The sequence below is a fragment of the Coenobita brevimanus genome, chromosome 88 (assembly GCF_032717465.1).
Source record: "Coenobita brevimanus isolate Jiangsu-jjx chromosome 88, ASM3271746v2, whole genome shotgun sequence".
NCBI classification, from domain to species: domain Eukaryota; kingdom Metazoa; phylum Arthropoda; class Malacostraca; order Decapoda; family Coenobitidae; genus Coenobita; species Coenobita brevimanus.
This window is the reverse complement of record NC_137041.1, coordinates 1,472,756-1,488,515: the sequence shown is the minus strand read 5'-3', so window position 1 is coordinate 1,488,515 and position 15,760 is coordinate 1,472,756. Positions and strand designations below refer to the sequence as shown.

At 44.4% G+C, this 15,760-nt stretch overlaps 1 protein-coding gene across 7 annotated transcripts in view; it reads right to left on the bottom strand.

Annotated features, from left to right (window-relative positions):
* The window catches only part of LOC145411128 (heterogeneous nuclear ribonucleoprotein L-like), a 535,656-nt gene that overhangs the window by 357,685 nt on the left and 162,211 nt on the right, over window positions 1–15,760 (bottom strand). For 6 of the 7 annotated variants that reach the window (XM_080281172.1, XM_080281173.1, XM_080281175.1 and 3 more), the window contains one exon: window positions 12,804–12,854. The exons of the other annotated variant lie outside the window; for it this stretch is intronic. In XM_080281172.1, the coding sequence (XP_080137298.1) occupies window positions 12,804–12,854 (51 nt within the window). The remainder of the gene's footprint in view (window positions 1–12,803; window positions 12,855–15,760) is intronic. 7 annotated transcript variants of the gene reach the window in all.

Here is a 15,760-nt window from a genome sequence, read left to right as displayed (position 1 = left end):
CTCTCTCTCATAAAAACCTCACAACACTATCTTCTCTATACTGTACCTTGTTCTCTCCCGATTTTCCTCTGTAAATGTTTCTCTCCCCCTCCACCCACTCTACATAAAGTGGTGCTGTAATATACCTTAGCTACTTTCATTTTTCCCCTCCTACTCTTTTACAGTTTATTGTTTACATTATTTACCATTTATTTTAAGCCACAACAATCCGGGGAAGATGCAAATGAAGGTAAGGACATTAGCATACCAATATTTCTCCACTTTACATATTTTTATATATTCTTAAATATTTTAGACTCCATTACAAAACCCGCCAATGGAGAACGATGTCACTGAAGGAAAAAGATGGGCGTATACAAAATACAGTTAATAAGTGACGTAAAATACAAAGCAAAGAGGATAACAAAAAAAAAAATGACGTAGGGAATTAGCTTATGCAGTATAATTTAAAACAAGTGCCAAAATATATATGGAAAATATAAAATTCACGGATGAAAGAAAAAAGAAAAAAAACGAAAGGAGAAAATCATGAGCCCAGAATAACTGAGAAAGTGGGTTGGAAAATCAACTTTATTCTCTATGTCACCTAGTTTATATGAGACCCCCTTCTGACGTCTTCTCCACCCCGTTTTCTTTGTACTCCTGCCTATTATTTTTCCATCAGGCAGAACTAATGTGTCACGAAACTTACGACGCCTTTTGTTTACAAGAGAAGCTACTGCTGGCCTTAAATCCTGGTTTTATTCTCAACAATCTTTTCCACACCAACCTCCTATCATTGTCAGCTTTTTATTTTTCTTCTCTTGCGATCTGCTTTAAAGCGTCACATTTTCTGCTGCTATGCCTTCACTGTCACGCACTTCTTTCACCTCACCTTCCTTTTTTTTAATCAGTGTCACATTTTCAGGCAATCTGTCTTTTATTTTCCACAATCATATTCACCCCAACCTCTATCGCTTTCAGCTTTTTTTTTTTTCTTGCGATCTTCGAAGTGTCACATTATCAGCAGGTTTCATCGTCACGCACTTTCTCCTACTTTAACCTCACCTTCCTTTTCATACTGTCTCTCTCTCTCTCTCTCTTTTTAAGCCCCTTCACTATGAGCTGTTTTCTCTGAACTTCATTTTAAAATTCCTATTCACATTTAACAGTTACACTCTGTCTACCAAGGACATCTCGTTTTTTTTCTTTCTTTCTTTCTCCCCGCGTCTCGCTCCCACAATTTATAAACTCATATCACACCATTTCTCTTGGTTTATATTCATAATTTTCTTTCCCACAAACTCAACCATCTCACTTCTCGTTTATAATGGCTTTCTCTATATTTTACCTGATTTTTCTCCTCATATTTCATCTTACGTTTTCATTAACCATTCCATAGTGTCTTGACTCTTTACATATTACTACACATTAATTCATTGGCTTACAGTGACATTTCCTCCTCTTATCTCCGCCCAGCTTTCTTATTCTTACATTTTCTCTTCAATTATTCTCCTTATTCTTACATTTACTCTACAATTATCCTTTTTATTCTTATATTTCTCTGCAACTTTCCTTTACATTTCTATCATAATCTTTCGTATTTCGTTCCCACTATTAACAAATTTAACAACTGATCCCCGCTTAACGCTGCTCACTTTCTCCTCTTAATTCTATTCTCTGTACTTATTCTCCTTATACTTTCAGACCTTTGACACGAAAGTTATGATGTTAGAAACGTTAGCAACATTTCTAATCACCCAAATCTTTCAATGCCACACAATCACCAAATTCTTACGATGGCGCGGCGTCTTATTCCTCGAACTCTTGCTGCCATTCAGATTATTTCATGCAGGGTACAGGATAACCCCCTCCAGGTGAAAGCAAACTACAGTATCAGATATATCCGCTAAAATGCTTCTTCCGTGGCTCGTAAAATGCAGGCTTTACATACTTCAACCACGGCAACATCACATTAAAGCTTCTTCGATTATTCTCAACACAATCAGCATTCCAATAACATTCTTTACCCACGTGCATTTTATTCCTTCCTCTATTACGTGTTTATCTGCCATTTTCTTCTTATCTCTACATGATTATATTCAAGACAGTCCCGCGGTACTGATGGGGTTAATGAAAGCTACCTCTTAACCCCTTCAGTTTAAAGATTATCTCAAACTGAATACAATCGTTAGGATGAAAAAACATTATTAAAAGATTGTCACCAGTTAAAATGGCCAAAATGTTTCAATCCTCTCCATTCTCTCTATCTATCTACCCCTCTCTCTCTATAGAGCACTGTCCTTCATGATTCTCTCCCTCCCTCCCTCCCTCCCTCTCTCTCTCTCTCTCTCTCTCTCTCTCTCTCTTCCTCTACCAGGCCACAACACTCACCTCAGCACGTTCAATAAATCTTCGTAAATCCTCCAAAAGCGGATTTCTCACGGGTAATAACAGGATGTCGGAGCTGGGGTGGTAATGGCGGGAATTTCTCTTGGTTTTAACGGTCATGGGTTCGATTCCTGGTGCGTCTAGAGTGCGGTGATAACATGATTGCGCTCTCTCTCTCAGTTTCAATCCTCTCTCTCCTTTATCTACCTGCCTATGAACCTGCAGCACCGTCCTGGCTCTCTCTCCCTCTGTTTAAATCCTCTCCCTCTTCTCTATCTATCTACCTCAAGCACCGCCCTGGATTCTCTCTCTCTCTCTCTCTCTCTCTCTCTCTCTCTCTCTCTCCGTGCGAGCCTTTGTCACTACACGCAATTGCCTGTGAACATCCTTTGCCTCATTAATAATTAAGTACCGTGACTTCTTGCTTTCACGTGCGCAACTCGCTTCACAGACCTTCTAGTGTGTGTGTGTGTGTGTGTGTGTGTGTGTGTGTGTGTGTGTGTGTGTGTGTGTGTGTGTGTGTGTGTGTGTGTGTGTGTGTGTGTGTGTGTGTGTGTGTGTGTGTGTGTGTGTGTGTGTGTGTGTGTGTGTGTGTGTGTGTGTGTGTGTGTGTGTGTGTGTGTGTGTGTGTGTGTGTGTGTGTGTGTGTGTGTGTGTGTGTGTGTGTGTGTGTGTGTGTGTGTGTGTGTGTGTGTGTGTGTGTGTGTGTGTGTGTGTGTGTGTGTGTGTGTGTGTGTGTGTGTGTGTGTGTGTGTGTGTGTGTGTGTGTGTGTGTGTGTGTGTGTGTGTGTGTGTGTGTGTGTGTGTGTGTGTGTGTGTGTGTGTGTGTGTGTGTGTGTGTGTGTGTGTGTGTGTGTGTGTGTGTGTGTGTGTGTGTGTGTGTGTGTGTGTGTGTGTGTGTGTGTGTGTGTGTGTGTGTGTGTGTGTGTGTGTGTGTGTGTGTGTGTGTGTGTGTGTGTGTGAACAAGCGCTCTCTCTCTCTCTCTCTCACACACACACACAGCCTTACACAAATACTAGCCTATCACTACCCTCATTTATCAGGTAAAGGAAGGGAGACTGGGACATGGGAGGGGGCAGAGTGCATTCCTCCCAAATTGATGATCAGAGCGACAGGAGAATAAGAGGAACACAGAAGAGGCAAAAGGAAGAATGAATGCCATGATGATAAAACTGGAAGAGGGTATGCAAGAGGGAATAGATGATATTTGCTGAGAACGATCGTAAAGTGCATTCCTCTTAAAATCGAAGACTATCGTGACTAAAGGTTAAGAGGAACGTAGAAGGGGCACTGGATGAAAGAATGAGGTGAGATTAAAACTCGTAGACAACATACAAAAGAGGATGGCAGACTAATTTTCTAGGGGTGGAGATCATGTGCTTTCCTCTTATATCGATGACCATAGTGACAAGGTTAAGAGGAACACAGAAGAGGAAGGGAGATGAATAAAGATTAAAACAGAGGAAGACAATATACAAGGCAGGAAGAGATGCTGTTTTGTAGGGGGTGAGCCACGTGCTTTCCTCAAATCGATGACTAAAGCGACAAGGTTAAGAGGAACACAGAAGAGGAAGGGGATGAAACATGTGAGATTTACGTGGAAGGCAAGATACACGAGAGAAGGTATGGCATTTCCTGGTAAACCGATGATCTTAGTGACTGAAGATTTTAACAAGAACACAGTAGAATAAGAGGAAGGAATGAGGAGCAGGAAGGAATGAGGAGCAGGAAGGAATGAAGAGTAAGGAAGGAATGAGGAGCAGGAAGGAATGAAGAGTAAGGAAGAGGATAAGACAGCAAGAGGGGAAATAGCGAAGGGGAGAGCAAGCAGGTTTGGAAAATCATAAATGGGTTACAAGAAGGAAAATAATGACGAAAAATTAGATAAATCAAAAGAAAAACAAAAAGTGACGTAATGATGAGAAGTAGGTAGGTAAAGACGACGAGTGAAAGAGATGGAAAATGAAACAGGAAATTAAAAAAACATGGGGAAAAGCAACGATCAAAATTAGAGAAAGTAGAAAGATATAACAGGAACATATAGAATGATGAAAAAGATGGGGGAGAAAAGAGGCATGAAGAAAAGACGGATGGAAACCTGAGGGGATGGAGGAATTAAGAAAAAATATTAGGTGAAACAAATTAAGAGATCTTTGAGGTAAACGAGGGGAGAGGAGAGGAAAGGAAAGGAAACGAGAGAGGAGAGGAGAGGAGAGTGTGGAGACGCAAGGAGAGAGAGAGGGAATATAGTTACTAAAATAAATCTTATTTTGTGCAGGTTTCAAGCCAGACTTTGCACACTAGAGTCTTGCAAGGAAGGCAGCGTGGTGGTGCCGGGAAAATTAAGCGAAACTCCTGGCAAACACATCCATCTTAGAACACGGGGAGAAGAGGAGAAAGGAGGACAACGAAGAGTAAAGAAAACTGAAAAATGAGGAAAGGAGAAGGTACACAAACACAGAGGCAAAGACAGATAGTACAGATAGATAGATATATAGATAGTGTGTGTGTGTGTGTGTGTGTGTGTGTGTGTGTGTGTGTGTGTGTGTGTGTGTGTGAACAAAGTAACAACAAGAGAGGCAGTGAGAAAGAAGAGAGACAATATACACTAAACCAGTTGTAGAGTGACTCACCTTGCTATGCCTCCTACACACACACACACACACACACACACTGCCCATCTACATCCACCTAAATTAAACCCACACCCACACACAGCCCACCTACATACACCTAAACTACATCTACAAAAACACAAACACACACACCTGAGCTCTAGCTACACCTCATCTTACCTACCAGCATATCATTGCCCACCTACACACACCTAAGCTACTTCAACTGGACACGCAATTGAGCTATATCTAAAACTCATTACCCACCTACATACGCTTCTGTCCACTCTTTCTCTCTCACATCCCTGTCCACACCCCTCATCTTTCCCTCCCTTTCCTTCAAGTTTCCTCCCTCCTCTACAAACCCCGCAGCCAATTCCCCACTTTTCCCTCCATCCCCCACCTCTCTAATTTCCATCCATCCCTACCACCACCCCTGAGTCTTTCCCTCCATACCCTCACCTTTTCTTCCCTCCAGTCAACCAACCCAAGAGCAAATTAGCCACCCAACCCTCCAAATCTAACTCCCCCACCCCACCCGCCTGCCAACCCCCACCCCCCCGTCTGCCAACCCTTCTACTTGACTGCCCTACAATAATTCTTGACTAGTTGCCCTCTGCCTGACGTTCCCTGTCTGCTTCTGTACATTTGGTTTCTCTGACAGTTTCTCTTCATTTGTGTTGTCTTGACGGCTTGCTTCTCTCTCTCTCTCTCTCTCTCTCTCCTACTCAGTACCGTACCGTTCCATTTTTCAATATACCAACCCGTCTCCTTTGACCTCAGGGAATATATTCATTTATCTGTGCGTCTTGATACTCTGCATATCTTCCACCATTACTACTACTATTGTGTAATGGGTGGTATCTAAAGAAAAAAAAATCTAAGTGTTTGTTCCTCATCAGTAACGACTCATCACTCCAATTCACACTATGTCGTTGTTTATCTAGTGCGTTTATCGCCATCTTGTCTGACACTGCATCGCGTGAGGGGTGACCAAGAAAAAGACCGCTAGGCAAGTGTCCCTCTACCCTAACACACCACCTTCCCCCATATACTAGCGTACATATTCGTGATTTACATTACATAATATCTTTCCAACTTCGTGCCTACTCAAAAATGTAAATACCAACTATAGTAGTAGTAGTAGCAGTACCGTTAGTAGTAGTAGTAGTAGTAGTAGTAATAGTAATAATATAATACAATACTTGGTTGTGGTCTTGCTATACTGTCTGCATATTCATTTTTTTTTTCCCTCCCCACCATTCCTGGTCTCGTGTCGCCCTGCCTCATTCAAGCATAAATCCATCTGAATCCGAATAAGCCCAAACACACAAACACGAGCACGTACGTACACACACACACACCAATGAACCCCCTCCTCATCTTGCTTCATTTTCCCTACAATCCCTCACTCCACTCTTTTTCTTCCCCCTATTTCTATCCTTTATTCCCCAACTCCTCCTCCTCCTCCTCCAATCACCTTTCCATCCTTGGGTTCTTTAAAATATAAACCTTTTCTTCCCTTCCCTCACTCCCCTTTCTCTTCCCTTCCCTCACTCCCCTTTCTCTTCCCTTCCCTCACTCCCCTTTCTCTTCTTCCCCTCCATACTGATTTTAACTCTTCATTCTTTCCTTCCTAACCTTCTTCCCTCAACCATTCCATCCTTCCTCCCTCCCCTCCGTCCTTCTCCCTCCCCTACCTGCTTCCACTGCTGCTACTTCACCTACAGCTCATCCCTCTCTCTTCCTCTATCTTTCCTCCACCTCCCTCTCTTCCCCAAACTTTCCTCCTCCCTCTCCCTTCCCCTAACTTTCCTCCTCCCTCTCTCTTCCCCTAACTTTCCTCCTCCCTCTCTCTTCCCCAAACTTTCCTCCTCCCTCTCTCTTCCCCTAACTTTCCTCCTCCCTCTGTTCTAATCTCCCCTCCCTCCGGCCTTGCACCCCTCCTCCCCACCCGCCACCTCACGGGCTAAGCATCTGTTCTAATTATTACCGAGACTGAAAATGGGAAACTCGATATAGCCACGAGGGGGAGGGAAGAGGGAGCAAGAGGGGTAGAGAAGGAGGGAAGAGGGGAGAGGAGAGAGGGGAGAGAACAGAAAGGGAAGAAAGGGGGGGGGGGAGGATAGAGGGAGGAGAGGTGAGTGGATAAGAGGGGGAGAGAGGGGAGTGAGGGAACATGAAAAGTGGGGAAAGGCAGTAAGATGAGGGGAGAAGCAGGATAAGGGGAGCGAGGAAAGAGGGAATTGGGGCAAAGGAGGGAAAGGCAGGATGAAAGTGAAGGTGGAAAGAATGAGGGTGAAGAGGGAAAGAAGGGAATAGAAGGGAGGGCGGAGGGGGGGGGGGGGTGGAATCAGAGAAGAGACAGAAGGACAGATATGAGAGAGGGGGTGAAGCAAAGGGGAGAAGAGTGAGGGAAGAGGGAATGGGAGGAAAGGGGGAGAATGGACGGGGAAGGGGGAGCAGGAGGGAAGGAGGATGAGGGAGTTACAAGGAGTTAGAAGGACTCAATCATCCTCCCTCCACGAAAAGAAGGGCAGTGGAGGGAAGGAGGGAGAAAGACCTGAGATAAATGAGAAGCAAGGAGAGAAGGAAGGAAGGAGTAGAGAGGCGAAGGAACAAATGGAGCACAGGACAGAGGAGGAACGACAAATGACAGGAAAAAGGGAGACAAGACATAAAAACTGAGGGGAAAAAATCAGGAAATGGTGAAAAAGCCAGTGAAAGAAAGATAAACAAAGATGAGGTAAAAATAGAGAGGGAGAGAGAGAGAGAGAGAGAGAGAGAGAGAGAGAGAGATAATATAAACGAGGAGGAAAAAGGAGGAGACACGAGAGAAGGGGAGAGAATATATAGAGGGGGATAAAGAGGAAAGGAAGAGCAGGTGTGAGAAGACCAGAGGGGGCGAGGGTGTGGATGAAAGGGCTCCGCTGATTTAAAAAAAAAATAAAAAATGAAGAGGGGAGTGAAGGAGGCGAGGGGAAAGAGAGAAGGTGTGGAGAGAAAGGAAGGAACAAGAGATGGGAAGGAATGATAAGAGAGAGGGGAAGACAGAGAAAAGTTGGTGAGGAAATAGAGGAGAACGATGTCTGCAAAAACACCCAATTGACGTCAACATTAAAAAAATATATAAAAATTATTGGAAGATCCGTAGGCCCCGTGCGATAGAAGGCTGGAGGCAGGGGCGGAATAAAATAGGCTGTGTCAACAACCTGAGCCTCACAGGTGTGGCTGCACCTGTGATGGAGTGTGTGCTTGTGGGGGCATGTACACAGATGCAAGCATATGTGGACCTGACGAGTGTAGGGGTGTAAACGTACCGTCTGTGTGTGTGTGTGTGTGTGTGTGTGTGTGTGTGTGTGTGTGTGTGTGTGTGTGTGTGTGTGTGTGTGTGTGTGTGTGTGTGTGTGTGTGTGTGTGTGTGTGTGTGTGTGTGTGTGTGTGTGTGTGTGTGTGTGTGTGTGTGTGTGTGTGTGTGTGTGTGTGTGTGTGTGTGTGGGTGTGTGTGTGTGTATACACGTGGGCGTGCGCTGGGCGCGTCCACAAACCACTGGAGACACCGCCCAAAAACACCTCCCCATTCTCTCCCCATCACTCAGATCGTCCCCTCCCCTCCCCTACCCCTCCACTACCTCTTGCTTCTTCCCCTCCCGTCCTCTACCTCTTCTCCACTTCGCTCCTCTCCCTTTCCTACCCGTGCTTCCTCCCCTCCGTTCCCTACACCATCCCCTCTCCTGTTCTCCCCTCTCCATCCTCGCTCCTTCATCTTACTCTTCCTAACACCTATGTTTTGTTCCTTTCTTCTCCTCTCCTGCCCCCTTTCCTCCTCTCTCTCCCTTCCCTCTCTCACTTCTCCCATTCTTCCTCTCCCCGTCTCTCTCTCTCTCTCTCTCTCAGTTCGTTCCCTCCCCTCTTCTCGCTTCCCTCTCTCAATTCTCCCATTCTTCCTCTCCCCACCAACATTCCCCTCCTTCCCACCCCCTCCCTTTCTCTGCCCCTTCCATCGAGTTCCCTCACGAAAAAGGCACTGATGATAGTGATGACAGGATGGAGGGGAGTGTAGGGGAAGGGAAGAGAGGGGAAAGCGAGAGAGATAAGGGGAGGGAGGAAACGGAGGGAGGGAAGATGGGGATTAGCATAGCAAAGGAGAGGGAATACGAAAAGATAATGGGAGGAACTGAGAGAGAGGAGGGGAGAGGAGGAAAATGATACAAAGGGAAGGGGAGGAAAGAGAATGGAAGGGAGAGAAAGACAGAAAAGGGGAAGAGTGAGTGACAGGGAAAGGAGGAAGTACCGGCCTGACTGATTGATGAAAACAGAACTACGGTAGAACAACAAAGCCACGGCGCCTCTCGCATCGATCAATCCATCCATCCATCCATCAATCAACTTTCCCTTCCTGTCTATCACTCCCTCGTCCCCCTTCCTCCCTTGGGGAAAAAAAAAAGGGGAGGGGGGATTACTGGACTAATATTCCTTTGATCTCAATTTTTTCCATCACCCACTGACGAGGAGCGTACGTGCTGGCGCTGAGTAACCTAAATGAAGAAGTTGCGGCGTCCACCCGGAAGCCAAACCTCCTCATATTTCATGCATCTCGCCGTGGGACGGACTCTGGTTTGACCCTGGACAGGCGCCGTCTACCACAAGAAGGCGCCGCATCCTTGCATGGTGTATGTGCTGTATTGTACCTATAGGACGGACCCACAGCAGTAGTTGCTTGTGTGTGGTCGACGGGTTTGCTCGGCCAGACAGACAGGGGCAACGTGTACAATCCATCCCTGTATGTGTCCACTATATCCATGAGTAGCTTGTTAATACGCCTTTCATTCTATACTCCTGCTGCGCCAGACGATTTTATTAGTCTGAAAAGCCCACTGGAAAGTTTAGGAACGATCCCCACTAACCCCTCCAGTACTACGGCAGCAAATGCTCTTATGCATCACTAATTACTGTGCACAAACGATTTTACTCAGCTTGGCAGAGAGAGAAGGGATGGGAGGGGGGGGGGAGGCACCTGTGGGGTTACGAGGCTGCCTAATTATACACTCTCCCCCGAAAAGAGGCAAACTTTCTCCATCACGGCCCCAACAGAGACCCTAGTTAGTAATCATACGCCTACACACACACACACACTAATCAAAACCTAAGCTGGCAAATACAAATTACATGGGGTAATTCTAAGTTACTAATATCAAACCTAGTAACATTATCAGCATTACCACCACCATCACCGTTCCGTTACAGTCAATACCTCGTAACTCTTGAGTGTTTCTTGTTGGTTACCATTTTCAAACGTCATCATCATCACTACAAAACGTCATCATCATCATCATCATCATATCATCACCACTATCATCAAATATTTTCTCAACTATTTACTCTTACGCTGCACACTCCCTTCTCATTTACTTCAATAACCTTCAATAATCCCCTCATCACCACTGACATCACAATTCTCATCAAGATTTTTTTTATCTTTACACCATTCATCAAACATAATCATCAAAATTATCATCAATTTTGCCTCCCAAGCTGGTCACTTACCTCTCATGCGGGGTAGAATAGATCGCCTGAACAAATTTGTATTAAAAAAAAATGAAGAGAAAAAAGCAAAAAGCCACCGATTGCCCAGAAGCTCAAGTGTGTGTGTGTGTGTGTGTGTGTGTGTGTGTGTGTGTGTGTGTGTGTGTGTGTGTGTGTGTGTGTGTGTGTCGCATCGATGAGATTGACTTCCCAGCATATTTTTTCGTACCGGTAGGCTATATCACCTAATCCACCTATAATCAATTATATAATTCTTTACCAATAAACTGTACAGGTAAATTTATTCTGGACGTCAGGTGAGCAGTTAGAAAAACTAAGCTAATTATAGTTTTAAGCGTAATAACCTATCCATAATTATACTGGATATATTAACGCAATTACTTTATCATGACGTTCATCTATCGCTCTCTGAATGACAGGCCAATCGTTCTCCTGAAAAAAGAAAGAAAATGAAGAATGAAATTAAAATCTAAAATGCTTTCTTTATTTACAGGTATAGTGACGCTGTATACCTATCGCCTTCAAATAACTTCAAAATAATCTTCATAACCTGTACAGTTGAGGACATAAATATTGATCCACTCCATAATGATAAACGGCGAGGCGATGAGCGATGACTTCCAAACCCCAACGGCAACGATCCTCTCTTCTTAATTGACTTTCCAAAAGGGAACGTACAGTCTCCTAATTCCTAGACTGAAAAGAGGAATGATATGACTGTCTCGAATTAATAAACTTTTAATATGACCTCCAAAGTAGTATTTAAAATTTATATTGGCATTTTAAATATCTGCGGAAGACGAGGGACAACAATCAATTGAATCTTCCCATCAATTCCCAGCGGTGTGCGGAGATCTGCCTTTGCAGTACGAACAAAGAGACACGGGAATATTGTAATCTCCTTTCCTTCCTTCTTCCTACGACTAATAAAGCCTTCGTTACAGCAGGGATATACAAGACTCAGGTAATAAGGTCCCAGGTGTATTGTAGTCCTGCTTATGTTACGTGTTTTCAAATATATGGGCTTGAATTTTTTGGTGATGTTTGTGGTGTGTATTGTAATGATGGGAGTAGAATTGGGGTGTAGCGGTAGTGTAGGGAGTGTAGTGAAGCGAGTGTGTGTGTTAATAGGACAGTGAGAGAATGTAATGAGAAGAGTATGACAGTGAGGTGTACATATAGTGTAGGGAGTGTAGTGTGAGAGTGCAGGGAGTGTAGTGTGAGAGTGCAGGAAGTGTAGCGTAGTGGGAAGGTCTCTTTACCCACTCTATAATGCAACACCAAGCTCCCTGCCCCCACACCACTCCCTCACTCAAGCGCAATGTGTGTGTGTGTGTGTGTGTGTGTGTGTGTGTGTGTGTGTGTGTGTAATTCACCGGGTCGGTCAGGATCACTTTGATGGTCGTGATCGTCAGCTTTTACCCTCCCGGAAGGGAGCTGAGAGCTCATATAGTCCGATCTAAGGGCAAGGCTGTGACCTTCACACACGCACACACCCGTTCCCTTGCTCAAGGGGGACAGTAACCACCCACTTCGTCAGTGAAACTTTTCGCAACCTGAGCGAGGCGCGAACTCCCGTCCACCAGTTGGCAAGCGAGAGCGTTACCACTGCACCAGCGAGTGTGTGTGTGTGTGTGTGTGTGTGTGTGTGTGTGTGTGTGTGTGTGTGTGTGTGTGTGCGTGTGCGTGTTCATGTGGTGTGTGTGTGTGTGCGTTGGCGCTTTAAACTGCAATAAAAAGGGAAGCCAAATGTACTGAAATATAATCTAAGTCACGTTCAAACGCCTGCATAAAACTGACTGCATGCACGCGAAAACTGAGTGCAAATAAACGTGAGTGCGCATCAAAGGGCACGCGTGTGACGAGTAAAACTTGCGTGCATGTCTCAAGATGGGTGCGTGTTGCTTTGGAGTGTCTGAGAGTGGCAGGTGAAGAAGTGCGTGCAAAAATGAACGTTTGTGAGTGTTGCGTGAGTCGTGCAAGAGTGAGAGCATGTAAGGTAGGCATGTGGAGTGCGTGTGGCGGTTGCGTGAGTTCGTGCGAGCAGGGAAAGCATTTCTGAGTTTGTGTGTGTGTGTGTGTGTGTGTGTGTGTGTGTGTGTGTGTGTGTGTGTGTGTGTGTGTGTGTGTGTGTGTGCGCAAAAGCCAGACTGCAAAATGGAGGGCATGGAGGCTTCGTGGTGTGTGTGTGTGTGTGTGTGTGTGTGTGTGTGTGTGTGTGTGTGTGTGCATAACAAGCCAGCACACTGTTTCTGGGCAAGGGTACTCACATCAGTCTCTCCTGACGCCCCATGATGGTCGTCCAGCATCGCACTACTTACCTGTGAACAAAACAAACACCACATTAGTCAAGCAAAACACTAAGTAATTCCGTACTTTGTACATTTTATTTACCGATACACCCGGCTGAGGTGCCTTGGCCCACTAAACCACCGTCATCTTGTTATATTGTCACCATTCAGCGCAGTAAATGGTTTCCTGGGCTATAGGAAACCATTTGGCTTGTCACTCAAGTGTCGTCACCTGAGGGGAGCACTACACTGAGTGGATGGATGACGGGCGCCCCCACCTATCATAATACAACCTAATTAAACAAGCGTAAAGAATTAATCCTTCATATAATACCGAATTAAGAAATATAAATACTACAAAAGTAAACACGAATTAATAAATACTCATTAATAAATGCTAAATTAAGAAGTATGACGCCAGGCTCGGCCAGACACCACCTCAGCCCACGTCGCCAAGGCAACCCGAGTTCACAGTTCATTACCAGGCCGGCTAAATATTCAGCAGGAGCTGTAATATGGCTCATACATACCACACTTTATTACGCCAGCAAGGGTAGGCAGGCTCATAGCAACGTAAATATTTAACACCGAGGTAAGTTGCCTTATCTTATCTAGGAATAAACAGACGTGGTGGTGGCGGTGGTGATAATCAACACTGCTGATTTCGAAACTACTTTAAAGAATAAATTCAACAGGAACGAGTATGCTAGGTAATTACAATAACTATAGATGCTTCATAATAATAATAATAATAATAATAATAAAATGAATCACAAAACTACCTGAAAAGATGTAGATAAAACCACCATCACCCTACGCCTGATTTCCTCAAAAATAACTACATACAAACACCTGTAAATAACTAACTAAATAAATAACGAAACTCCATCTTCCCCGAGAAATTCCTTGGTGGCCTTAACTACCGAAAATCCGAGAGAAATATCCCACAGACTCCACCAACAAACACTCCACCAAGGAAAAAACACGGGGGAGGGGGGTGAGAAGGGGGAACTGGGGAGGAGGAGGGCGAAGGAGAGGAGGATATACGAGTAGTGAGGGAGGGGAGATATGGGAGGAGGGTGGGTGAGGGGGAAGCGTGTGTGTGTGTGTGGAGAGATGGTTGGAATGGGGGAAGAGGCTGTGGGGAGGGGAAAGGAGAATGGGAGAAAAGGAAGAAAAGAAAGGAAAGAAGGAATTAGGAAGTAGAGGGAGGTGGACGAAAAAGTGCGAATGGAGAGGAGGAGGAGGAGGTGGGGAGAGGGGACGTGGGGGAGAGTAGAGGTAAGGGGGAGAGAATGATGAAGGATGAAGTTTTGATGGATTGAGTGCTGATACTATGCCTGGCAGCGGAAGAGGGGAGGAGGGAAGGAAGGAAAGAGTAGAGGGGAGGCAGAAGAGGAAGGGAGGAAAGAGGAGAGGGAAGAGAGAAGAGAAAGTGTGGAGAGAAGAGAAGAGGAGAGGAGTGGGGAGGGAAGACAGGGCGAGAATGGGATGGGATGGGAAAATGGAAAAGACAGTAGGATGGGTGACGAAGGGAAGAAAAAAATGGGGAAGGAAAGAGCAGAAATGGAGAGTGGAAAAAAAAAATATATTAGGATGAGGGAGAACAAAGAGGAGGAGGATAAAGAGGCAGAAGAGAAATGGGACGAATGGGTACAACACAGAAGAAAGGGAAGAGTGAAAATGGGGAAAAGTGAAGAAGGGCGGGATCAAGAGAGGAAATAAGACCAGGGAAAGAGGAGGGAAAAAAAAAAAGGAGGGGGGGAGGAGGAAGGAAGCTAGGACGTAACCAGACTAAATCACTTCTCTCGCCCTTTTCCTTGATTTCCAGTTTTTTCCTATTTTATATTTTATTTAATTTTTCCATATGGCACTTTTTTCAAGCTTCCTATTCCAATCACATACCTTCTATTTTCAGGTACTCTTCTCGGCCACATTTTTCCTCTTATTTTTCTATATTTCGTTACCTTTTATTATTTTATCTCACATTTTTTCGTTCCCATGTTCATTCTCACGTTTCCTATTTTACGCTCTTCCTGGTAACCTTATTTCTTCTTTCGATTATTGCATTTGATAACCGTCTGTAATCTCCATTTTCTTCGTAAGACTTTGTTTTTAAATCACTGTTTTCTTCACTACCGTTTTCAATTACATCTTTCTCTGAGGAGTTTCATGTCTCCCGTTGCTCTCTCTCTTTCCCTTTCTCTCTCTCTCTATCTATCTATCTATTTATTCTTTCTTCTTCCATTCATCCAGCCATCTATTTCCTTTCCTAATAGTCCCTACATACCTTATTTTACACTATCGTTTACAACCAATACTTTCTCTCCTCCTCATCTTTCCCCCTCTCCATCCATCTATTCTTTCCCCAATAATCCCAGTCTACTTCTCACTCGCCAATGCCGTTTTACACCTGTACCTTCTCTCATTTCTTTGCAACATCACCTGAGCCAGTACCTGGATGGTGGGTCATTAAACGATACGGTAAACAGGACAAGCTGAGGCCACACTATTCCATGAACCCCACCCTCAAGCGTTTACTTCCCGTCGCAGCAATAACAAAGAAATGCTATAATGAACCCAAATCATACATGAGTCCAGTAAAAAATAAATACATTACTAAAAATATTATACGAGGAAAATACTAGGCTAATTGGAAGTCATTAAAAAAAATGTTATTGTAGCAATTTGTAGGTTTGCTTCATAGTCGCAGTAATATCAAAGAAATGTTACACTCTCGACAAATTACATGATTAAATAAAAGCCAAACATATAACACGAAATTACACAAACACCAGCAAAAGTACACACGATATTTCCAAAAAGCCTTCCCTTGCGTTTTCGTCTTGTCGCAGTAATAAAGAAAAACACACACACACACACGTACGCACTTTACGCACATGTACGCACCTACGCGCAGGGTACAAGCAGGTGGT